The 25,205-nt window shown below is 43.2% G+C and overlaps 2 protein-coding genes across 2 annotated transcripts in view; one reads left to right on the forward strand and one right to left on the reverse strand.

The window, feature by feature from the left end:
- T265_09192 (hypothetical protein) overlaps positions 1 to 25,205 on the reverse strand; it is a gene marked incomplete at both ends in the record, with an annotated part of 63,978 nt that overhangs the window by 14,531 nt on the left and 24,242 nt on the right. Inside the window, 4 exons of the mRNA XM_009175204.1 lie at positions 3,068 to 3,168; positions 6,817 to 7,086; positions 16,429 to 16,641; positions 22,412 to 22,511. Of these exons, the coding sequence (XP_009173468.1) occupies positions 3,068 to 3,168; positions 6,817 to 7,086; positions 16,429 to 16,641; positions 22,412 to 22,511 (684 nt within the window). The remainder of the gene's footprint in view (positions 1 to 3,067; positions 3,169 to 6,816; positions 7,087 to 16,428; positions 16,642 to 22,411; positions 22,512 to 25,205) is intronic.
- The window catches only part of T265_09193 (hypothetical protein), a gene marked incomplete at both ends in the record, with an annotated part of 39,302 nt that continues 30,799 nt past the window's right edge, over positions 16,703 to 25,205 (forward strand). The window contains 2 exons of the mRNA XM_009175205.1: positions 16,703 to 16,732; positions 23,791 to 23,928. Coding sequence (XP_009173469.1) covers positions 16,703 to 16,732; positions 23,791 to 23,928 — 168 coding nt within the window. The remainder of the gene's footprint in view (positions 16,733 to 23,790; positions 23,929 to 25,205) is intronic.

Genomic DNA, 25,205 nt, shown 5'->3' on the forward strand with positions numbered 1-25,205 from the left:
ACTCCGAATTTATATAGCAGAGTAAGTGCACAAACCGCTACTGGTGATGTGTCAACAAGAAAGCCGGTTTCAAAAATTGCTACTTCTCAGGATGTATCAAGTCAATCTGGCTCGGGGAAAAACAGGTCACTACTCCCATATCATCTGTAGTGAGCGGCATTTCAACATATAGATTTCTGGTTAGTTATACCACGACATTTGCTCTTTCGTCCTACCGTTTACGGTCAAAGAATACGCCACGAATGCTCTCGATTTTATCCGGAGCAACCTCAAAATGGAATACTCTTTCCTCTAGATGAGGAGAACATCGAGAGCACACTTGGACCTGGTTCCAGTGAATTGTTCACAACTTACACATTCATGAGAATCGACCTTGGTATGGGTATGTAAATGGAAAATCACTAGGCAGCCACTTGTGGTACTTTTAAATGAAGGCTGCCCGGCTATTTGCCACTCGCTATATGAGACACAAGGAATCCTAATCCCTATTGTACAGCACGCAGTCAGCGGTGAATCCTCATTTAACTAAGCAGGGTCGCACACAACTTGCCAGGTTTGTTGAGCACACACAGGTGAATATTAAAAACATCCAACTCTTTGTCCTCCATGAATTCAGCCTTTGGACCTTGAAGAGCTAATAAGCATTCCATTCATTCGGCCAAAAACATCGCAAATGACGGCAAGTTAATCTTACTTCCAACCTACTGGTAGTGTAATGTGGTTGTCAAAACGAAACGGTACAGTCATGCTTGGTTAAAAGCCGGTATGGGGCACGTGATACCACACTTGAAAGGCTGGCCACGTGAGTGTCAGTTCCCGTGCTGGTATTCTTTGAGCAAAACGTTTGCGTTGGTTAATTCGTACACCAGTGACCTTCGCAGTGGCTTCCTTGTCCTGATATGCATTAGCAAGGTTCCCGGTGGATTAAACAGAGGTATAGAAGCTGTTACACAATTCACCTGATATCCCATGTGCAGAATTCCTAAAGTAATGAGGCTGTCCTTTCCGAAAGCTAGTTATAAAACGCCCAGACATTCATTTGGGCAGCTACCCCGTTGTTCCATCAATATGACTGGTTGCACATTTAGTACAAATAGCGCGCCCACGACTACTTAGCGTTAGACAAAATTTCAGGTCCTAACGGTCATCGCCCTCGGTTCGATTGGTGACGGCGATGCAAAAAAGTGTAGGATGTGTGGCTCATTTGGGTGTAAAGTTGCGCATGGTGAAACTGGCTACGTTGATTACATTCACAACCGACCATAAACTCGGATTCGCCCTGACCAGAATCAAAAGAAGAGCTATATTTTGGGACACTTCCTAATTTTGTCTTGGTGGTAATGTACAAGTTCCCTTCCTCTTGGAAGACCCGAAGACAGATAAATCCACAACGTCGATCCGATGGGAACAAGTGCAGCCTCTTTGCCGTTCCAGAAAAGCCGTCGTCGTATGATTCGCGTGTTGTGGGATCGATCCGAAACAGATATCTTGCTTGCGGTTGGGCCAATGAACACGGTTCGACCGTCCGTGTGGTGTAAGTAGACAAAGGCGACTAGGAGGACAACCACTACCTACAAGTGGTCCAAAATACTACTCTGGATATTTCGTATTTACCTTACCATTAAAAAACTTCCCCTGAATTCTCGAAATTGTATTCAGGCCGAAATAGTCAATGAGATAACTTCAGTTCTCAAAGTTTATCTCCCTGAGGCGAAAATGCCACTATTTGCTGGTTCCGAGGTAAGAATGGAAGCTCCGGACTAAGATGCACTCAGTCCACAGACCCAAACAACGAACATACCCTCCAACGGAGCATAAAATTCTGTACCAGAAAAATCCAGGTGTGTTAGGGTAAAAGAGGAACTGAGAAAGGTACAGTGAACTTTTCTTCTAAGAAAGAAGACCTGAAACATCACAGATGATGCGGAATTTCTTGAGTATTCCCTTTTATGCATGTCTCTGTAGACTGTATCACACGTCACTCACGTCGAACCGCCAAACGAATTAAGCTGGCCATACCATCACATACAGACAAGAACGCGGTCATAATCTCAGTGCGTTCAATAATTACGTGATCAGAAAGACAGAGCTGACGAAGTGTGAAAGCTCAACATATAATTACAGCACATTAATAACAACAACTCGACCCAGGAAAGCCCTGTGAATTCAATGGAGCTCAGCCTGAACTGAGTGAGTTGAAAACCCACTGAAAAGTCCACAGTGAATGAATCACATGACCTTACTCGATCGATATGCATATTCACCTTGCTAATAGGTTGTCCATAGAATCACCTCCAAAATAGATAAACTGGTGAATTTAATTCGCACGTATTTTACCTCGCAGTCTTCTAGATGCTATCCCTGGATGCTCAAGCGAACGGAGGCGATCTAAATGAAGTTGAAGATTACTCGACTCGCTCATTTGATGAATGATGCACTTTTAAGAATTAAACAGACAGAAATTACATTGTACTTGGGTTGGGATGAACACGATGATCAATGACAGTGGTGTTGATGTAAAATACTGATACCTATCTGCTGTACAACTGTGCCAATTAATATAACTAAAGCTCCGTAATGAAAAGAAAGGCAGAAATTGGAACTATTGTTCGCCCAGCAAAAAAAAAACAAACGGCGCGCTCACAAATTAGATAATAGGGATAGAAACTGACGGTATAAAGGAAGCTGACTCGGATATTCAGACATGCTTTTAACATCTCTAGTGGAGAACGGGGTGGGTCTTACCTTGAGGAACATCAATATTCTTTCATCCCCCGATGTCAATCTAGAATAATTAACTGCAGATCCCCCCACTGAACGACCTGCACAAAGTTACCTACACTTGAGAAATCCAGATGGCTTCAAAGGTAGTACAATAAACAAAAGCAATAACTAGCCGCGATCTGCCCTAGTTTCGGGAAAACCTCGAGGGACTGAAAAGTACGGTGAAATTTGGTTCAAACACACTTCTCACAACAAATGCAGAGTCAGTTCAGATAAACTTAGCTCCGGAGTGACACCATTTCAAGGTCCCTTTTGACCTAAACGGAGAAGCCTGGAGACTCACCCTCGACCCATGCAGCCTAACCGGTGGTTTACCTCCCGGGCTAGAAGGCCTTCGAGTAAGTGTCGCATTTCTTTCGACATGCTATCAGGAAAATCGAGATTCTGTTGAGGGTGGAGAGAAAAGATGGCAAAAATGCAGTGAGAGTGATGTGATAGTGATTTATGGTAGCTAACCAGTTGAACGAAACAATAGGAACTATACACTAATTCGTCCCAGAAGAAAGCGCAATGATCTTGTTCAGTTTCGGTCTGCACTACTGCGGATCCGTAATCTCGCCCTCTGATGAGCAAGCACCATTAGGACAATGAATGATTATTCGCAGTTCCCAAGAAGGACTATTGTATTCGGAACGTAATGATTCGCTTATCTAAAGGATCACATCAAACAAATTTCTCAGTGCACAGAACCGACCGTCCTAACAGTCTAGATTGTCAGGTCAAGATTGTATGTACTAAGTAGAAACCTTACCGTGAACTGGGCTTCGTCCTATTGCAGACCAGGTAGCGTGTAAATATTATACAGAAGGCCTAATTCGCCGACAAGATTGCGTTTGATGCGAATCAAACCGAAAAATAGCACTATACGACAACAGTTCCACAATATGAGCGTAACAAATTCTTTCGCGTGAAATATGGTCGGTTTTATTGTCCGTTGTAAGCCAGCCGTCTACGCATAACCAACATACTACAAGTGACTTGCATGAAGGTTGGTGTGGGAATTGTTTGAAATGATCCAATGATAGAGTGAGGACGAGACCATTCTACTGGCTCAGACACATTTAAAAGGAACAGTCGATCAAAACATCAAGTGGACGTCAACCTGACCAAAACATAGATAATCAATGTTCGAGAATGGACAGCAACACAACGCAAACAGTTCTGTTTTGTCTGTCTCAAGTGCTTTTGGGTTAATCTATGGGTAGAGATCAAGCACTGAAATTTAGAAGCGCTAAACTTCGCTCTATCGCACAAGCACTTCGGATATCCGTTGCAAATCCCGAGCTCTGCACACAGAAAGGTTTTGTATGGACTATCACTTATCCACCTCACGTGAATCACCGAAATAGCCGAAAAACCCATATGAATCCACGGAGTAAACTTGCGGACCAAGGCAGCACACTACAACAGTTATTGTACTCGTCTACCATATCAGAAAAAGACCATTACATGAATCGGAAGTTAGCATTATAAATAATAATACAGGGGATAATAAGAACCAGGAGGCTAATAGGTCAAAGCTTGGCCGAGTTAGGTGTTACCGCCGTCGGAGAAACTACAGTCAGAGCGCATGCCCAGTAAAATTCAAATTTCCCTCATGCCAACTTCAGGGTCCACAGATAGTGTGAAGGTAATCAGAAACAGCAAGCTCCTAACGCTTAGGCGGGGCTGCAATGGTGTCAGTGCCGTTCAAGCTCACCGCCCTCAAAAGTTTGCATCCAGCAGCCTATACAAGACGATCAGGAAATGCGTTAGCTTGCATGTAACAGATGATCCCAATGTTCTTTCATTCAGATGAGTGAATACCACAACGTTCCAAGCAACATTAGTAGGAAAAGAGCTGATGGAAACCAAAGCACAGTATCAGGGTGACCAAACCTAGGATCACGGTGGGAAGGCTGAGAAAGTACAATTAGCATGCACGTGAAATCAGGCGTCGAGGTGCATGCGCATGAATGGACGAGGATCACGCAAGAGCAAGCAGTTATCATCCTTACAGAAAATTTCTACACCCATTACTGCTGGGTACGATTTACGGCGTTCCATATTAGGGCTGCCCAATGTATCTAACCTAATTCCCAACCGAACTGATGACGGACACAGACGTACAAAAACCCAACCCTGGAAATCAAGTGCAGTTCGGAATAGGCTTGCCTAGACAGCTAGAAATCGTCCGGAGAATGTAGTATGTATTCTTTTTTTGGAAACCATCAAACAAACACCATGAATAAAGGTGTGTTTATGATGGTCTCCGTCAGTACGAAACCATCTAAGAAACATGCTGAAGGAAAGCATTTATGCAGTTCAAAATTTGCAACGTGAAACTTCACTGCTGGTGAAATCCTCCAGTACGTAACCAACCATTAACTGACCTTGACGAAGTGCTTAGGCGAAAACAGAGAAACCGCCCAACAAGTAGTCCTCAAGTTAAATATGGGATGTTGATCTGCCTCTGTTTGCTAGATGAAACAAACGCTGAACCGGTCCATTCAGGGACAAGTCAAGACATTAGCACGGAGGTAAATGTAACTGGTGCCATCCGTTGAACAAAGACCGCAACAGCTACGTATCCGCCATCGGGTGAGGTCCTTTACTGGGCTGGCTATTTTAGCGAAGCGGAGCAGAGGTGTAAGGTGATACAGGGGCCAGAACATAAAAAATTGAATCCTCCGTAAGTTAACGAGTTCCCCTTGTGATCAACCAACAAAGAGAAGAAATTATTATGACAAGAAGACATTTTCTACTCCCTTGAACTCGGAAACGTTTAGTCAGAAAGCATTATCCTTGATCTGAAATTTTCAACAAATCTCCACTCAGAATGGAGACGACCAGAGGCCGTGTAACGTATTTTATAAAACGAATCAACTAATAAAATGCTTGAAATGCAGCTTAAACAAAGCCAGACGTAGAATATTCCAATTAAATGAAATCCCAGAATGCCTGACGCCAAAAGCTAGAGCTTGAGACACTGACGAAGTGAGGCTTTAGTAGCATACCTGGCACTTAGATTTTAGGAAGGCAGGCAGTGCAAGGCGACATCGATGGCACATCGCAGATCCTTGAGTCCTCCGTATGTTAGCCGATTCTGTTACACCTTTGGGTACAACGAACTACTGAATCCAGAGAATAGACCGAACGTTGAAGAAAAAAACAAACGCGAGTAGACGCCCACGCAACCCCGTGTTGTGTTATTTTATGGCTCTATCAGAGAAGTTGGACCACCGCCATGAGTGTTTTCTACCTCATTACACACAGTACCAGTCCGAGGATCGAGGATCTGTACGTCATTATTAATCATCGGGCATTGTCCATAGTTAAAATCAAAGGAAAGAGCAGCAAACAATGAAGTGAAGGTTCGAGTGTCAGCAAGAAGAAGTGTGTGCATCTTTGCAGAACCCGGCCAGATCTATCGATAAGTTGTGCAAAATGAATAAAAACTTCGGCAGTCTTGCAGTAAGTAGACTTTCCCCTGAGTTACCCACAAAAACCATTTCTAACCTTACATTTTCAACTCAAAACTTCAAGTAAGCAAGTTATTGAAGTGAGGATTAGTTTGAGCGTTCCAAAACCGCTTCCTATCAGAAGAAATTGCTTTGTGAATGAAAAACCACAGGCATAGGGGTGTAGGGTCTGTCCTACACTCGCACGCGGTGCCGTAGAAATGAAGCAACAGATAACAAGAGCATAGGACAATAGAAAGTATCGTTTTTTATACCTGTCAACGGAGAGAAGCAGGGCTGCTAACATGAAAAATTTACAAACATGTGTGTGGAATAGGTTCTCGGATAAATAACGCTAAGGTGTAATTACAACTCAGACCTACAAAACACCAAAGTAGGAAATACCTATTATCCTGCTGAGAAGGAAAAATGCCAATTTCAGCGTCATTTGGCGAATAGTTCATTGTTAGATTAAGTGGCCCTGAAAAGGTAAATTTGCACCAAAAAAAGAATAGAAATAGAGAACACTATGCGACACGAAATCGAAGTGGTCCTTTCGTGACTGGAGAAACTCGGGTGCAAAAACACTTACCATGGTCATCGTCATTCGATCTATTTCGTGTTTGTCCTTGGTCTTGTGCTGCCGAAATGGGCTATGTCCACGCAGTAACTTGTACAGCATGCAACCCAGCGAGAACCAGTCCGCCGACGAATCGTATGGACAACCCTTTTGTAATACCTCCGGAGCCATATAGCCATGGGTTCCAACGCTCGCATGTGGTTTCCGTCGAGAAAAGTCACAAGCAAGGCCAAGGTCACTTATACGGACGTGACCGTATTCATCCAATAAAATATTGGCAGGCTGTCGTGCATAAGTGAAAAGGAGTGTTAGTTAGATGGATAGTAGAGGATCAACTCGCAACGCTGTTGTAGCAAATCACCTAACAGTGGGATGGTAAGGTCATTTGTATTAATAATCTCATGAGTCAAAAATCACAGCTTGAAGTCAACGCATTGATTCACTGTAAAGAGGTGAATTTTTCGAATGAAGTAATATAAGAAGAAGAGTGAATTCGTATCCTTGCACACTAAGGAAGTCGTCAGGTGAATTCCATGTGAGGTCGAGAGAGAGGAGTACCAACCAGCCAAAACTCTCGCGAAAAAATTGAAACACCATGTTACCAACGGATTATCGGTTTCATTAGGAGTTGTGGCAGGGTCTGCATCACCCTGTTTGAACAGTATCCGCTACTATAATGATGACATTACTCCGGTCGGTTTGAAATAAACAGAAAGCTCTAAAATGCTATTTCACTCTCACAGGCAGCTCGTCGCTCTGTCGAAGGTGCCCATTAGCGGATTGTCGGCATGAGCGCTTCATCCGCATCCACTCGAAAGCCTGTGTGGTTGAGCGTACACCACTGGCAAATCTGGCAACTCCTGGATTAGGCGCCCCAGGATCAAAAGTATGGTATATGAAAGGGATTGATGTGGATAAACTCTTGGTTGTCTTTTCATTCTTGGCCATCCCAATTATAAACGGAAGGAAGAATAAGCGTGGAGTTGTCAAAATTGTGGGGCACAAGTCACACATTTCAAGGTAACAGGATGGACTGTGTCACGTTTGATCTTAAAAGGGCGGTAGATAAAACTAAACCACATACAACAGTATGCCGGAGATTATGCATTATTACTATCCGCTCCCCACATCGCACGTAAGTTGGACCCATTTATCTGGTTTATTTATCCGTATCCGTTACCAATCGACAACTGGACCAATGTGGTCCTGTCCACCCATTTACTGATGAAGAACGGATAGGTCGATAAACACGGTTAACAATAAGGGTCGACACTTCACAAACCGAACGCCTACTCCTACCTGGATAGTAAACAACGCGACTTTTGTTGACAGATGAAAGTCCTACACAGTTTTGCACGCATTGTCCTTGAACCCCGTAGAAGTTCCAACTATTGAATGTGTCCCCAGACACATCAGGCACTGTATGTTGCCTTTTCCATCCCCCTAGGTTAGAAGTAGCTCCCCTTGCACATTAGCATCGTCTAGATGGCTTTAGGGTACCCATTGTAGGACCAAGACTAGCATTTTCTCTCCTCGATGAACTACGAATGAAGTCGTCACTAATATTCCACCCAAAAGGTAATCGACACTCTCAATTGTCTATAATTCTCAGAATGAATCTTCTATACCCGAAGCTAATTTAAGTCTGTCGTAATAACGCCGTTTTTGTCTACAAATCACGGTCTGGACGATAGAAACATCAAGTCAGTTGTGTGGAATTATATCACATAAGTCTGAGGAGAAACAGCTCACGTGACACGAATAAACTAACTGTGCTCCAATTGCCACATTGCTGGCATGTCTACAAATCATCCATCAAGCCCAGTTCATTTCGCAAAGCCACGGGCTGGGTGGAAATAGTTTGAAGACAGTGGCCTTACGTCGAAGCACTAAAACCAACAAATTTAGACGCGCCACTACATTGGGGAGACAGCTTAATTAGTGGTTTATCGCCTACGGAATTTCTCCAGCCCCCTGACTCAACTAAAATATCCCCTCCGAAGTCATTTCGTCAGCAATAGTTCTATTGAGTTCCTGAAAACTATCACATTCCAAAATTGGCCCTTTGTATTCACAAGTCCACCCACTTGTGAAGACTCTGAAAAGGCTAACCAAGAAGTATCAGACAACAGTTAGAATGTTCACTATAAACCACAGTAGCCGGACTATTACAATACAGTTACTTCCAGGCTCAGTTTCTACAAGAGTGGCATTTCTGTTTCCATCGGCTTCGCTGAAGAACATTTGTGGAAATAGAAAAACAGTCTTTGTGAAGAGTCACCACTCTTCAGAGGACCTTCGTAGTACCTGGTGTCGGTTAATTACCACGGCTACATTCCCACATACCGTTAGACTTATGGGACTAGAGGACCGTACAATGTAACTGCAGTGGTCTTCTTGTGAGAGAAGTTAAAATCCTCCAGGACCAAAAGTGCTATCGAGTCATGCAACAATTTTCTGATGTGAAGAGTGCAAACGCTCAAACCGCTGCTTCCCAATTGCTTGTATTACGTGTTATTACCGTGAGTGATGTACATTTATACAATTTTTGCGCAAAATCACTTTAGCAACGGAAAACCGTCGAGAACGGTTTTTAAACTGTTTCAAACTGTTTCTCTTCAACCAAATGAAACACCAATCGTGGTGAATGCCGAAAAATCCAGTATTGTAGTGGAAGGAAACTCTATAAGTAACTTCCGCAAGATGAGGACCAATTATATCGCACGTGGAATAAATTGGACTTGTTTTCAGTAACCTTTGAGAAACAGTCAATGGCTGCCCTTTCACTGTCTTAGAAACACATTGTTTTCATATGATTTGACGCAGCCACCTCATACAAAGGATACGGTTCATAAAAACCAGCTGTTGAACGTCAAACACATGTTTTTTCTGCTTAACTCTCTTGACCACTGCCTATTCCGTCCACCTGGTTTCCAGAATCAGATGTAGACACTCAGTAAAGCACTGAATCCATATTTTTGAAGACCCATAGGAGCATGCTGGGCCAGAACGTGTTTAATTTTATGAATCATATGCACATTTGGCACCAGTTTAGAACGGGCCTCACTGGGTTTCTAGTGGAAGAATAAAACGTTCCGATGCATGGTTGAGACTTTTAACTTAGTCCGAAAAACGTTTCCATCAAGAAGCAATGGAACAATAAAGTAGGATTAGAGGGATGAAACAACTGAGTGAGTACGACCTACTTTTCACATGCATTTTGTTGAATACTTGGCTCCTGAGAAGTTTTTTCAAGTGCGAATTAAGTAAATGTTCGGGACTGGACCGAAATTATGAAGCACATTCGCTCCGACTTTAGTGAGCAGAGCCAAGTGTGTGCAATGACCACTTGACTAACCTACACTTTAACCATTCTTCACCAATATGTAAGAGGGCCGTTTCCTTTAAAAAGTGCACTCTGAGTTACTGCTAATTGTCTCAACTGATAGAGGTAATTTATTTCTAGCGTAGAACGTGTCATGGGACGCACCAGTCAGTTTTGCGAGTGAATGAGGGCTCACGATATGAAACGCCCAATGGGATAAGGGAAATGAAAACCATGTTACCATCAATGATAATATAAACCCACGTTTCCCTAACCGCGGTTCCAGCACTTGTCTGTACTGTGTTGGGTCCACCCAGGAGATCCTACAGCGTCTTGATGTACGCGAATGGACACAACCGTTCACAATATTTGTGTAACTATCAGCACCGACGTTTCTGTAACCAAACTTTCCAATGTTTTATTCGATCTACCTATATCATTGCTTACAATACACACACATTACAAACAAATGCAACGAATATATTGTGATGGACGAGACTACATCCAAGGCAGGGATAGAAGACAGAAACGCACTAACATTGTTGTCTAGCTAAATTCGTATGCCAAATACGAGAGCCTCAGCAAGAAAAAGGTACAGCGCAACGTGTCATTTCGTGAACCGTACAGTCTATACTGTAAAAGGCGAATGATTTGCGCACATCGCAAATATACAGTCTGAATAGCGAAAGATGATGACAAACAGGCCAAAAATGCGTATCTGGAAACCTATGTGCGAGAAGACAACATTTAAAATCATGAATGACCTCAAGACCAGACCTGTTTGGACCCTTGTTAGCATCTGGACAGCTTGAGTGGGCTTATTGGTTGTCAACCCAAATTGACGAACTTAGCAGCTGGTTCATGCATCACAATGTGTATGCACTTATGCACAGATCCCAGACACAGAAACCAGTATTTGGCCTGTTCCTGTACGAACGAACTTGTGTTAAGTAACGTGATCTTAGAAACAAATTTCTTGCACCAGAGGAAAGACGTTATACTGGTTCGATACTGAAGTTTGACATAAAATCATGTTTCCTAAATAAATATGTTTAGAATCGTTTGTACCGGAGGTTAGAGATACCGGAAGAAAAGTGGGGCTGGCACACCAAAGTCATATGTATATATGAACAATGAGAAAAAGAAGTGGCTTCAAATTACCTCCTGACTTGATTCTAAGCAGTACATCAAACACAAAATACATATGACGAGCACACAGGGTTTCGGCGGCGCCGACCAATATGTATGTAAATTATATGCACCATCGCAACGTGCCACGTTGTCATCCAAAGGATAGCGACATTCGCCGACTGTTAATGGTTAACCGTCAGGTTATCCATTATGATCTTGACGATGCGTCAAGGAGAGGATTCTAACAAAAGTTGCTTGGCGCCATATTCAGAGGGAGCTGGATGAACTGATGGATGAGGTCGGTACCTTGATGGCGAACGAGTAAAAAGTACGTCTGGTTATACCAGGTTGGCTCATGGTTTACAACAGACCTCTGCTATTTCGCCCGCGGATCTAATTCCATCAGGCCGACAGCGGCGCCAAAGACTTGCACACAACAGCAGGTTCGGGTCCGCTTAAACCGTCCGTGGCTCTTCTGCTGTGCGCAGATTTCCAATGGCTTCGTCAATGCTAACCGAGAAATCCTATGCCATTCATTCACATTTACCACATGCTTTGAGATGATAGACTGCGTCCAATGTAATTTCAAATGTAATTTCAATGTAATTTCAAAGTTACAGCGTTGAGAAGAAATCAAACGGGCTACAGAAAAACTTACAAGAAACAAAATGCCCCCAAACTAAACTAAAATTATGTTATATGTTATATGCTAATCGAAATGGAGCGTGAGACTCCATAATCAATCCACAACCATAGAAATGAGCGTCAGAGGGAGGGCATCATATCACCAAAGATTTCGCCATCTCAATAAGGATACATCTGAACTGTTCGGCGGGTATGAAGGGAAGTCGCAGAACAGCTAATTGCTATGGGTATAGAAACAGCCAATAGTTTTGAAGTGCTGAAATCGATGAGCCGGAAAGAATACCAGACGTTCTAGCTCTGAACAGACTACACAGGATCTTCACAGGTGGTGCATTCCTTGGTTAACCTGCTTAGTGAGACGATAGCCCATTGAGTGAAACCTGGACGAAACCTTACGGAAACCTTACGAATTTCGAACATGGCTATTTTATTGTTACAACAACTAGATGGTTTTTAGAGGCCTACTTTAGGAACGATAGTTCATTCCTGAACTGTATTCAAATATCTAACTCCCCCGAGGGAGGATGTTGCAACATGCAATCATGCTATGTGTGGTTGGTTTTGTTCAAGATTGAACATACAACAATAAAGGCAGACGAATGTTATGAAATGTCCACCGTACGAAAGAAACCGAACGACCGGAGAAAGAACCTGAAATTTATGAAAGAAGGAAACCATGGACAAACGTTCCAGCTGGATTCTTCATCAAAAATGATGCTTTGATGGAATAAGTGATGTGGTTTTCTATATATCAATGTACTTTACATGAGGCAGAGAACATTCAATCACTCCTGTCATATTTTCACTCCCTGTCATATGTTTCGAGTATAGTGGGAATTGTGTAGGAAGCTGGAAAGCAACCTTAGAAGCAAACGCCTTCACTGAATTGAATTCAAGACCATTCGCACAGGTCCCACCCATTCGAAGTAGACCAAAATATAGGCAATTCAAAGCTGACCATTGCCGTTGTGTGTTTTGGGCGAGATGCTGTAAAAACTGCAAATGAAACCACACCTCGAGGCAGTTGACGGATCGCACGGAAAATGGGCGACTCCCAAGAATGGGTTGGACTCTGTGATGAATTGCTATCGAGCAAGTTGATCACCAATTCTCTCCCGTGAATATTCCCCAGTGTGCCCAGTGGCCTAAATTTGTGACAATCCGGCATTCTACGCATACACCGGAACCAATACAATAAGCCTGAATATTCGATCCTTCTGAGAATCGATGTTTAAGGGGAAGACTTTGACGCAAAGGAGACCACTCATAGTTGAGGAACCAAATTTAATCTAGCTGATCCAAACATTCTATCTTTCAGAAATCGTTAGTCCCCCTACCGCAACGATATGAACGCAGAAATGGGGATAAGTGAAAAAGTCACTTAAGCAGCAGTCCACCAGTTTGATCAAAGTGATCAACTGATAGTAATGGTGACAGATTTAGGTTCACCACAAATCAACTGTGAGCAGTGTAAGTGCAGCATCTATTCCAGATGGTTGTCTTCTATTCAACAAACAGGTCACTGCAGACAGAGTACAGCTCTCAATGGCACAGTTGCACGCAGTGGCTAATCAACATAGACTGGCTGTATAAAGTGAGAATGGTTAATTTGAATGAAAAATTCACGCCTAAAGCATCGGCTATCAGTGAGACTGGCAGAAACAATAGGCCATTGATCAAAAACACAATTCTTTAGTTGGACAAAATCAACAATCACTTCAAAAACAGACTGCGTTCATTATTCTAACATAGAAAAGCAAGGCTGCTTTACGCCTGAACAACAGCATCGTGAACAACTTGTGGTTTAGGGAGTGGACACATGTTCCACTTGAAAAACACTTGAACGAACACTGAAATTTAAACGGGTAATCCCCATCATCTTCACGCCGAGTTCGACCAAGATTGTCGCATTTTGCTTGGGTCCAACAAATTGCTGTTCACAGTCTGATACAATAGAACATCAAACACGAGTCGATACCGGCTGTTTAATGCATTTGAAACAAAAAGAACGAAGCAGAAAATGTAGGCAAGGAGCCAGTATGTGTAATCATTTGATTTAGTACTAACTTCGATCACAATGCTAAACGATTGCAGTGAATTTAGATACCGATCAGGTTTCGTGCTCGCTCACGATTATGCAAAATGTGTTTTCTAATAAGATCAATAAATTACTACCTGATTGATAATGCGTTGTTGGGATAGCAAGGTCTAAAAACCCGTTGTTCTGTTCGCTTAGTCGGGCACTTCGGTTACAAACCTTTCGTTAGCGGTCGAGATGACGAAACACAGACTGATGTAACTTCGTTGCTCAGTAGCATCCGAGTGTTCGTGGCAAGCAATGCTCCGCTCATGTTTATACGTCTTGCTGACAAGAGGGTGAACCTTGAAAATAATTCATTTTAGATGGCCGATCCTCTAATTGGTCAATTGGCCTAGCTCAATAAGCAGCACCGTAATCCGCACAACCTGAGCTACCAACGTCCTGCTTGATAGCAAGGCAAAAAACGGTTGATGTATGTTTGTAAATTCCTGTTCCTGTCAAGACAGCGACGTCGACCGAGCGACGAGGCAATTGTCAAAGCACGTCCACGCACTGCAGATGGGGCAACGATAAAATTTAAAGTTCTGTTTTATCCCATCTTCTTGTTATTTGAGATACGGTTGCTTTTCAAGTCCAGACACCAAATTTACAGAAAAATGAAAGCAATTACCAACCGCTATTTTAAGCCCGAGTTTTCCCTACATAAACGCTTTGCGCAGATATCAAGTTTCACGTGGCCGAATAATCACTTGTCAGCCTCACGTGATTCGCAAAAACCGCGCCAGTTCTATCGGCATTCACCACTGATTATCGAATTTGGCCAAATCATCGTCTATCCGCTGTTCTGATCGATTCAATCTAAGCCAGTAGAACAGAGACCGAAAATTTTACTTGCATTCGAATGGTCTTGTTCTGAGTCTAGCATGAGAACGTTTCATTTGGCCAGCCCTGAGCTAATGTGCATACATTAATTATTTATTCCTAATCCTATGTAGGACGGTCAAAAACAAAGAACTTGTATTTCAATTATGCAATACTTTCAAGCGCGTCCAGAATGATTAACTGAGTACTACAATTTATTGGATGACACAATTCTACCAGTAATCCCTGAAACTGTCGATAATATCTATAATTCGATCAATCTTGTTTGGCTCATTTGACGTCGTAATAAGAAAGGAGAAGTAAATAGTACTAACTATCAAGGGTTTTGCATCCGCATAAATCAACCATCAACCTTGTAGTTGGTAGTTGTGGGTGTGAAAGAAATCAATAGAGCGTACGAAATCTCGCCAGTGCATCAGCGATCAACGCTACTAAACACATATGAATGGTTTCATGCAATCCGTTCCTTCGAAAGAATTGCGTGCAGAGAAAGTAAAATTATAATGGTAAAGCTCGGAAATGCTGCAATAATGAAGTGGACAATACCTACTAGACCTTTTAAAAGCCGCTGAAAACTGAATCTGCTCTATAGAGAACATCGCGCGTGTGGAAACAGTGTCGGTGTGTCCTTTCAGGGTTCCGTCTGAAGAAGAAGCGACGTTCAGCTGTAACACGTTATATCCACCGTCTCATACCCCCTCAATGCCAGAAGACATTAAAAAGTTGGTTTGGTACGGTTAGACCAACGGTTACAAAACAGCACCGCTACCACTAGGACACATATGACTCGGTGAACCTCACAAAAATGTGCTTACTACTGTGACTGACTACTGAGAATCGATAACTAATCATTTCAGAAACATTGCAACAACTGCCACGTGCAACAACAGCACGACTGTGAACTGTGAGGTGGGATATCGAGTCCGCCATCTTCGGGAAACAACAATGTCATCCTTATGCACATCAACGGTCCGAGAAATCACGTGCGTCAGCCACTCCAATGTCACACTGATGCTCAACAGCTGGGATGCCAGGATGACTTTTCCAACGAACAACACTTATACCATCAAGAAAGTTGGCGCAGGTGAAACGGTTAATTGTGCCAGTGTTGGCCGCAGAGTCAGATCGAGATTGGTGAAAATATGTACAGTTGGGTTACTAAATCAAGTAGCAACAACAAGCGGCGGTTAAAAGCAGTTTATCCCTTTATTTTCGTACCTACACACTCATTAATTCATTCATGTGCTTCCTTATTCTTCGATTTGCTATTTCTTTGGTGGTCTATTTATTCACGTATTTACTGGTTCCCATGAACGTCTTATCTACCCACTTACCTGTTTATTTATTTATGCATTCATTCATTCATTCATTCATTTATCTGACTGTTTAGTCATGTATTTATCTCACACCAACTGAGCAAAGGGAGATGCTCAAGAAAAAATACTCTGAAAGACGAGGAAGGATAGACAGGTTCAGAGAATGCCATGAATAACAAGACAAAGAAACCTACGACAGCAGCACTGGTAATCGGATCAAAGACAAGGGACTCCTGTGAGAATAGCATTCAGGAAACAACATACGGCAGTTATGATCAACTCACCTTCAGATCTCTGTACACCACAAATCGATTGTGCATGTGTTCCAGACCAAGAATTACTTCAGCCGCGTAGAATCGCACTTCAGACTCGGAAAATATGTTATGTTGTGTCAAGTGATAGTGTAGATCCCCGCCATTCATCAAGTCCAGAATGAAACACAGTTTTTCCGGTGTTTGGAACGCATAGGTCATGCATACGATAAAAGGACATCCATCCTAAGCAAAGAGGGAGAATGTATGCATAGGATAAGAAATAAGCAGTACCTGAGGATTCACCATGACATCTGGAACGGATGTGTACACAAAAGTGAGTGAAGCTAGGCTATTTCTGCTGTATTCTACTCAGACATTAGATATAGTTTAGCTGGGCAAAAAGACTAAAATCGCCGGTATTAATCAATACCACTTGCCTGTAAACAGACATGTCATGATGGGATAAACCATGTCACGCAGAATGAGTTGCATCGTAGGTATACAAGCTTTCGGTATACAAGTTTTCGATACTAAACATCATACAGCTGGAACTCAAACATACGAACCTCAACAACAGAGATTTCGGTTCCTGTCGGGGGCCTAATCAAAATCTACCAACATGAAACGATGCTTCTGTTGACTTCTGTATTTTACGAACCAGTGTGTTGCTTTCTATTAACAATCGAACGAAACGAATAAAAAGGCTTTTGACTTGGGCAGAACTGACCAAAATAACAAGCAGGCACTTTAACCAGTCCCTTCATTTCATTACCTGTTGTATATGTTGCATGCACTGAAGCTCTCGCTCATATATGAGGCACATATTGTTTCACCAGTTATAAACAACACTACCTATTTTAGTTTACCTGGCTTAGTCAATTAGAAATTGCTCGGCGAATTTCGGACAGCTTAAAGGGTTAGTTACGAATCCGTCATATCCATGGCTGCGATTGCCCTATACAGGTGAGCTTCTTTTTCTTCGTCTCAAAAAGGTTATTAAGAAAATCATTCAGCTGTAACAGCATTTCGGTGCCTAGCTGCTATACCACCCGGAGGAAGCATGAGGGCTGGGATACTGCCGGGTTGCCCAAGCCTACACAGGGAAGGTCGAGAGGCGATGTTCGAGTACGAACCACGGACCTTCCGGCCAGTAAACTCGCGCTCTAACCCCTGAGCCATCTCGCTCCAGAAAAGGGTGGGATTGTGTTTTTCACTAGACTACAGCTGTGTGGGCCTGGGACTTAGGAGGACTAAGAAGACAAGCTGACCAAATGTAATGTGGTGTGATACGATATCTCTTCCTAAAGAGATCACTGATTGCACCGGAGATGTCGTATCTTCTTTCGAAAGGAGAGTTTAGGTTTACTAGGCTGTATTCTTTAAATGATGCTCTGAAGCCCGACCGAAAACCGTCATACTGTTTTGATACGTTTCACTGTACTGAATCAAAAAGGTAAACTAATAAACAAACTTGTGGCAATCCACACTTTCCTTGTATGTCTTCCACCCCCACAGTGCACCCACGTGCTGTCCAGCAAGTGGCTTCCACACGCGTTGTGATGCGGGGGCTTTACGCCATTGATGCCAGTGTATACAGCGGTATGCAGTAGTGCGTTGTATCACGGGAAAATACTTTCCCATCGCAAATAAGATATACGAAGCGGTCTTCGTGCGACACAGCCATACCATAAACGAGAGATCCAGTTGGTCTCTCGTTAAATACTTTCCCATCGCAAATAAGATATACGAAGCGGTCTTCGTGCGACACAGCCATACCATAAACGAGAGATCCAGTTGAGTCTCTCGTTAACAACAATGTGATTTGAAAATGTCTGCGGTTCATCACTTGCGTACAGTTTAGTATTCGAGTAGAACATGGGATTGACTGCACGTACCTGTTAGGCCCCAAGAAGGGCAAAGTTGGTAGTGGGCTATCGAAGAATATTCAGCAACCCTACAATTGAGGTTTTTCCAACAAAGTACACAATGTCCACTTATCGAAGTGCTTACAAACAGCGAACTGACCACTCAAGTTCCGCATCACGGGTCATTTAACTGTCGTGTGTTAATATGCGAGTTCTTGTCTGTGTATAGTCTACTCAACAATCCTGCCTGGCATATAGATGGAAATGAAGCGGTCCTACCACCGGACTAACTGCTCAGACCTAAATGAGTCTAACAATTTTTAAGAGATATAGCGCCAAAATGGTACCCCAGCTTCAAAGAACCGCTGCTGGGCATACAAATAAGAAAAGTCACCAAAACCAGGCTGGCTAAACACATTCGTGTGAATTCCCCCAGATTTTTAACACTTAAAGCTTACCACCATGGCCCACGGTTGCAAGATTTGAAAAGTTCGATCTTCAAGTGAATTCGCCATTGCTTCAAATAAGGCCAACACAATCTGCGGCGGTCATTTTCCCACCTATCCTAATTCACCAGAGTGCTACAACTTGGGAGTATTACCCGCATTAGCCGGGTATTTATCGCATCTAATGTGTTCTCTATCATCATATTGCGCAAGTTCGTTGATTACCGGGAGAAATGAGTTCGCGAGAATCAAGCTGGGTTTCACCCCGGCTAAGGAGGTATCGCCCATATCTCTTCAATAAGAAAAATTCTTGAGCAACGCTACTATTTCAGATGTCCCACGTTTGTCATTTTCCTCCATCTGAAAGCTGTTTTTGACTCTGTCGGTCGTCAGAAACTGTGGCAGTGTCTGGCGATCAAAGGTCTCCGTTCCAAATCTATATACCCAATAGAAGCACCGCATGCGAACTCCTGTGAGCGCGTACGAGTATACGCCAAACTTTTGAGGGAGTTCAGTGCGTCTGCTGGTGTAAAACAAGGCTACTCTCTCGCCTTTGCTCCTCATCTTTTTAATAACTTGCTATTCGAAATTTTTCTGCCATTCTCTGAAACCTCGGGGGTCGAAATGCCCCCGATACGTTTCCTCACAGGCGTTGGGTGTGCGAAAATGCAAACCATTTTAAATAACCTAAATAACTCTAACAAACATTTTGGCATGCACTTCATACCTGCAAAGGGCTGCTTCAAGTCTGGGTGGGACAAAACCTAAACCTCATGCTTGTAGACGAGCCAATCGACGTAGTAGATAAGTGTGTTTACCTGGGTAGTTGCATAAGTTTCGGTGAACTGGTTGGAGATCAGGAAAAGCAGGGCGGCTTTCACCAACCTCCGACTCCTGTGGCGTCAACGTGACATTAGTTTGTTTACCGAGGGTATCACTGCCATGGTGCATTATGGATCAGAGAAGTGGTCTCTACACGCAGAGAACATACGAAAGATGTCAGTGTTTGGCTATCGGTGTCTCAAAAGCATTGGTCGGTTGTGGTGTGAACATCAGATTGGCAATATTGCGGTACGACGGATGGTCCTAGGAAGAAGGAACTACCCCAATAGATAAATTACTCACATCTTACAGGTTACGCTGGTTAGACCATGTACTTCGGATGCTAGAAGACCATCTGCCTCGCAGATCTCTCCTGGCCTATCACTGTGTTGAGTAGAAGCGACCAATGTGACCTGGGAACGAAGTATTAAAACACTAACTGGTAAAGTGAGTCGAGTCGACAACTGCCACCTTCCTGGCTGGGGACCCCGGGACTCAACTCACAATTGACACTGGCAGAAATGTCCCAATCGGGAGTCAGTGGAGCTCTTGCATTGAAGCTACCGTCTTCAAATCGTAGCTATTCGGTTCCCGAACTAACGCACATACCGGACTCAACTCACAATTGACACTGGCAGAAATGTCCCAATCGGGAGTCAGTGGAGCTCTTGCATTGAAGCTACCGTCTTCAAATCGTAGCTATTCGGTTCCCGAACTAACCGCACATACCATCGCCCCCAAGGCTTGACTTTATGCCACACGCTCTCCGACTTCCATGTTTAAAAAATGTGGTAACTAGAACCAATGTACCTATGGTACACAGTTCATAGCTGATCAATTGAACTGACTAACCTATTAAAGGTATTCAAGCGGTCTACCTATCACACGCGTGTGTGATGCCAAATAGGGTCTTCTAATACTTGCATTTTTAAGTGTCGTTCAACTGTTACAGTTACCGTGATAATATCTCTTTCTTGTGTGACTTTGCCTCTTATACGCTAACCATCACGTTCAAACTGGCTTGCGTGAGCTTCTTTTGTGTTGTGCTGATGGAATGTTCCAGTCCGCAGACCGTCATAAGGAACAGCACCAGAAGGGCGTTTTGCATCGACCCAGTTTTTGCACGATTCTTTGTTCACTCGTCCACACAGATCAGAATTTCTCCTTCTTCGAACTTCGAAAGCGAAACTCCTCTGGACCACTTTAGAAACTGCTATGGAGTTCAAATGTGCCGAAAGTGGAGGGAGTATTTGCTCATTAGGCATTCCACAGTTCGTTCACAGCTTATGAGAAGTGCATTCGGACTCTGGATGACATATAGAGTGATCGCTTCATGTAATTCAGTCATGCCTATTTAAAATACGCTCACTCTATGTGGTTGCATAATTTTTCGCATTGCCCTCACATTTCTCTTGAATATATTCATGCCCAAACGGTTAACGAATTCACACAACGGACTTTTATATAAACACTATAGATAACCGGTATACTGAACATGGTAAAAAAATACAAGAAACTGGTGGACGCTCGATTCCTATACTTGACTTGATTTTGCGTACTTGCAAACTGAAAATGTTAAAAACAGATGTCCAGATTTACAACTCCAGACACTGACTGTTCATGCCTAAGGGCAACAAAACTCCTCTGTTCTGCTGCTGAATCTCTGAATTGCTATTTATTATTGTCCCCCGGGTAGGTAAGCTTCAAATGAGGCAAAGTAGCTTACAGCCTCATAGTTGGCTGCCAACACAAGCTTACAATGCAATAGGCACGTCAAGTAGGACAGATGCAAATAATCAATATTATGGTGTGCTTGCTAATACCAACTGCAGTTCGGAAAACGATCATTGTCCCGCCTGTCATGAAAAACTTTCGTCTGGCATCCTCCGACCACACGTTGCCATTAGGATAAAGCCGTCTTTTTGTCTACGAATACAACACTATCGAGAAAACCAGATGACCGTTGTTATCAGTAGCGAATGAGAGTAGCGTCTAAATCAAGGGAGCGTGAAGATCTATAATCAGTGTGTACGTGCAAAACGACTTCGCTGTTAAAAATATCCCGACTGTGAACAAAAAAATCGGAAGAGGGAAAAACAAAAAACACAGGAACGCCGCTCCGGTCACTCGCTCCGGTTGTGGCACTCAAATGCTAACAGATCTTGGTTACAGGAGGTTTCCGAACGTGCAGGATATACACTCACAGTACTCGCTTGAACAGCCCTCCTACTGTTCCGAAGTAAATATTTTTATGATTCCACACCAAGAAGATGAGGCAGTGGGTTCGATTTCCGCTCTTATTAAAGCTCATCAGTAGTGCCTAATTTCGGTAGCGCCAAGAGTTGTACTCCGGAGCGGTGTGTTACGGCCACCCTACCAGAACAAAACTAATGCACCCGAATTAGTACGTTGATTATCTCATGAATAAATATCAGAATGTGTTCAGGTACAATAAATAGCATGTCCATATAAAAAACATCGTTCAGTCGTAGGGGCCTTCCGGTGTCTAACTGCCATGCCACCAGAAGGAAGCGCGAGGGCTGGGATATTGCCAGGTTGCCCAAGCCCAAACAAGAGAAGTAGAGAAGCAAGAGTCGGGTTCGAACCACGTATCTTCTGGTCAGTAAATTCGCACTCAAACCACTGGATCACTAGCTCCATCTCGTCCACATAGTGAAGAAGAGGAAGATAAGCTTACGACATCAATAAACCAAACAACTCACAAACATACTCTGAAACAACCCACATTGTGTCAGTATCAAAAGCATCTCCGGCGACAACAAAATCAATAAACTTGTGAGGTAATTAGATTATTCGGACAGGGGAGATATCTAGTGAACAGGCTTACAACAAAAACATCAAAGGCCAGACAAAACATACCCCGGTACTGACGAGGGAGAGCATAATCCGTTCATTCAGGGCCAACGTCTCACCTCCTTTCATCTTGATCCGCTTTTTATCTAAACATTTCATTGCATACCTAAATGGAATGAGTGAGATAGAGATAAGGAACGTGTAAACATCGGGTAATGTTAGCAAAACCCCTTCCAACCATCCATTTAGATGACACCACAATTGGTTCGAGGACGAACAAACACCAATAGTCTGATAAGACCTAGGCTTTTAGTGTTTCAGGACCCTATTCGACTTATTATTCACCCATAGCACAGTCAATGTGCATAGAATCATACAACCGGTAGGACGATACAGAACACTTAGGATCATAAGAAGGAGGAGTGCATCAAATCCAGGTTAGAAAGAATCATAAGAGCAAGCGTTCATCTCATTTCAAGGTCGAGCAGCATATGGGGAAGGTTGACAGGATGTTGTGTTTCATCATAACTAAAGACGACTCTGCTACTCACTCTCAAATGCCTGGATGATATGCAAGGCCGACGTGAAAATTCGGAAAGACGCGCACGTGAATATATACGAGTTAGACCGACTTCTTTTCAACTGTGAAGCCAATAAGGCGGGTTGTGTCGGAAATAAAATTTACTAGAGATTTGTTGTTGAGGAGTGACCTCTGCTATCCTCGGATGAGGCGTTTTCCTACCCGCACGCTGTATAAACCCAGGCTAGGATGCGTAAAAAAACCCCAACTAAATGGGCGAATCGAGCGTAGCACGGATTTCTCGTGGACCTACCCTGATTTGGTGAGTGACGAACTGTGAAGACAAGAATATCGTGCACTGCTAATCTACCGGTCTCACTCCGGTGTTAAGTACTATCTTCTAAGGTAAGTTAGAATGCGAAAGACAAACATGCCGGTAAGGTGTGTGGTCATGCGACGACTGATAACCTTATAACTCTTAATTAGGTACTCCACTTATTTGCCTTATCAGGTGGAAACAGATCCAGGGGTTGTGATCCATACTGGCAGGTTCCGTCGTGACCGCATTTACACAGATATACCTGGTGTCATGCTGGCATGACTTGCCTGGCAGCCACAAACAAAAGTGCTGGCACCCCAGAAGCGCAAGCCCCTGCAAGCGAGTGGAACGACATGGCTGTAATCGGTCAGCCGAAACTCCATGTCCTCCTTTATTGTCATGATCTGTGTCTAACGCTGCTACGAAATCCTGTACAAAGGGTGAAGACAGTAAAATATGGCGAAAACCGTGTTGTAACAGAATTCTGCAAATGTTGTTTGTTCACTAGCGACTGTTCACTACCCTTCGACGGCATTTGCCGTTTTCTTGGAAAGCTGTCAATGATGCATCCAACATCCTTACAACAGTATCCTGTCGCGGTTTTAGGGGAAAGTTCCTGCAGTGCCTGTGTCAGTGAGACAGCTGGCATTTCGTCTTCGTATCCTAAGCGAACATACAGGTCACCAACAGACATCGGCCATTCGGTTGGACTGTTTGGAAAGTTCTCGTTGGCCCAGCCTGCCCGTAAGTACTCACCACTTGCCTCAGTTCAGGTGGTTGTCTTGATGATCACTTGACTCAGTTGCACCAATTTGCGCCGTGTGTATATTCATGCGAACTGTGACGTCCGAACCGGGTAATTGGGAATACTGAGCGAAATGTTCGGGTTTCGCAGATGACGACGAAGTCAAAACGGAACAAACCATGGATATTTCACGATAGTGCGATTCCTGGAAACCCACGGGTTAGTTGATGCACTTGGGATGCTACATAAAACAATTGATGAGCGAAACGAACATACTCCCTCGTTATCAAAACCTAGCCAGTCATCGAACGATATTAATCTAGTGCCAACGGTGTTCTATCGTCAACGATCAAAAAGGTATCATCACGGTATGGATCTCTCAAGAACCAATCAATAGGCTGAATTTTTTTATACACAGGTTTCCCCAGGCAGGAGTTCATTTTTGTAGTTCTATTCTCAACTGTAATGAACCGCCAAAGCATCGTACAACGAAGAAACCGCTACATTGGCCCACGTTTTGAAGAAAAAAATGCAACTAACAGTCACTCACGGGATACAAACTTATTCCATAGTAGATCAGATATGGCTAAGATGTATCAAATCTCTCGGGTTTCTAAGAAATTCCCAGTTTATACTAATATTCTTGTGCAACATACTTAACCACGTTGATCTTCCAGTTACACAGATTCGCACCATCCGTGCTGCACAGCGGGATAGACGTGCACCCTTATTTGAGGAAGTTATTTATATCTTGTTTGTTGTTAGACTCCGAAAAGTGAAACAAGAGAGGAAAGTTGACAGCACTTCAAAAAGTTCTACAGGCACCGTAGGTATATGCGGTTTTCGAGGGTACGGTTAGCTTGAAGCAAGAAATGCTACCACAGCTAGCAGAAGACAGTGAGTGAAAATAAACAAAGCCTAGTTGAAAATGATGAGAACTGGTTCTGTGAAATGAAAGCAGCGTTCTAACTAATGATGCGCAAAACCTGTCCTACTGGTCAACGAACACGCGTTTGATAATAAAGTGCCAGAAGGAAAACGGATAAGCAGTGATCTTTTACGTACCTTTTCGTCAGGATTCTAGAGTGACAGACGAAGTCAACGCATGACTCTCTAAAGCACGGATCATGTTTTCTAATCTGTGATATCTATGATGAAAAAGTTGCATACATCTGGATCTCAAGGGACGTATCGCGTTACAGCATAGATCGTTTTCTTGCATGTTTGTGAGAAGTGGCCTTACTGTCTCTTCTTGTTGGAGCGTTTTAGAGGATTT

The sequence above is a fragment of the Opisthorchis viverrini genome (assembly GCF_000715545.1).
Source record: "Opisthorchis viverrini unplaced genomic scaffold opera_v5_260, whole genome shotgun sequence".
NCBI lineage: Eukaryota > Metazoa > Platyhelminthes > Trematoda > Opisthorchiida > Opisthorchiidae > Opisthorchis > Opisthorchis viverrini.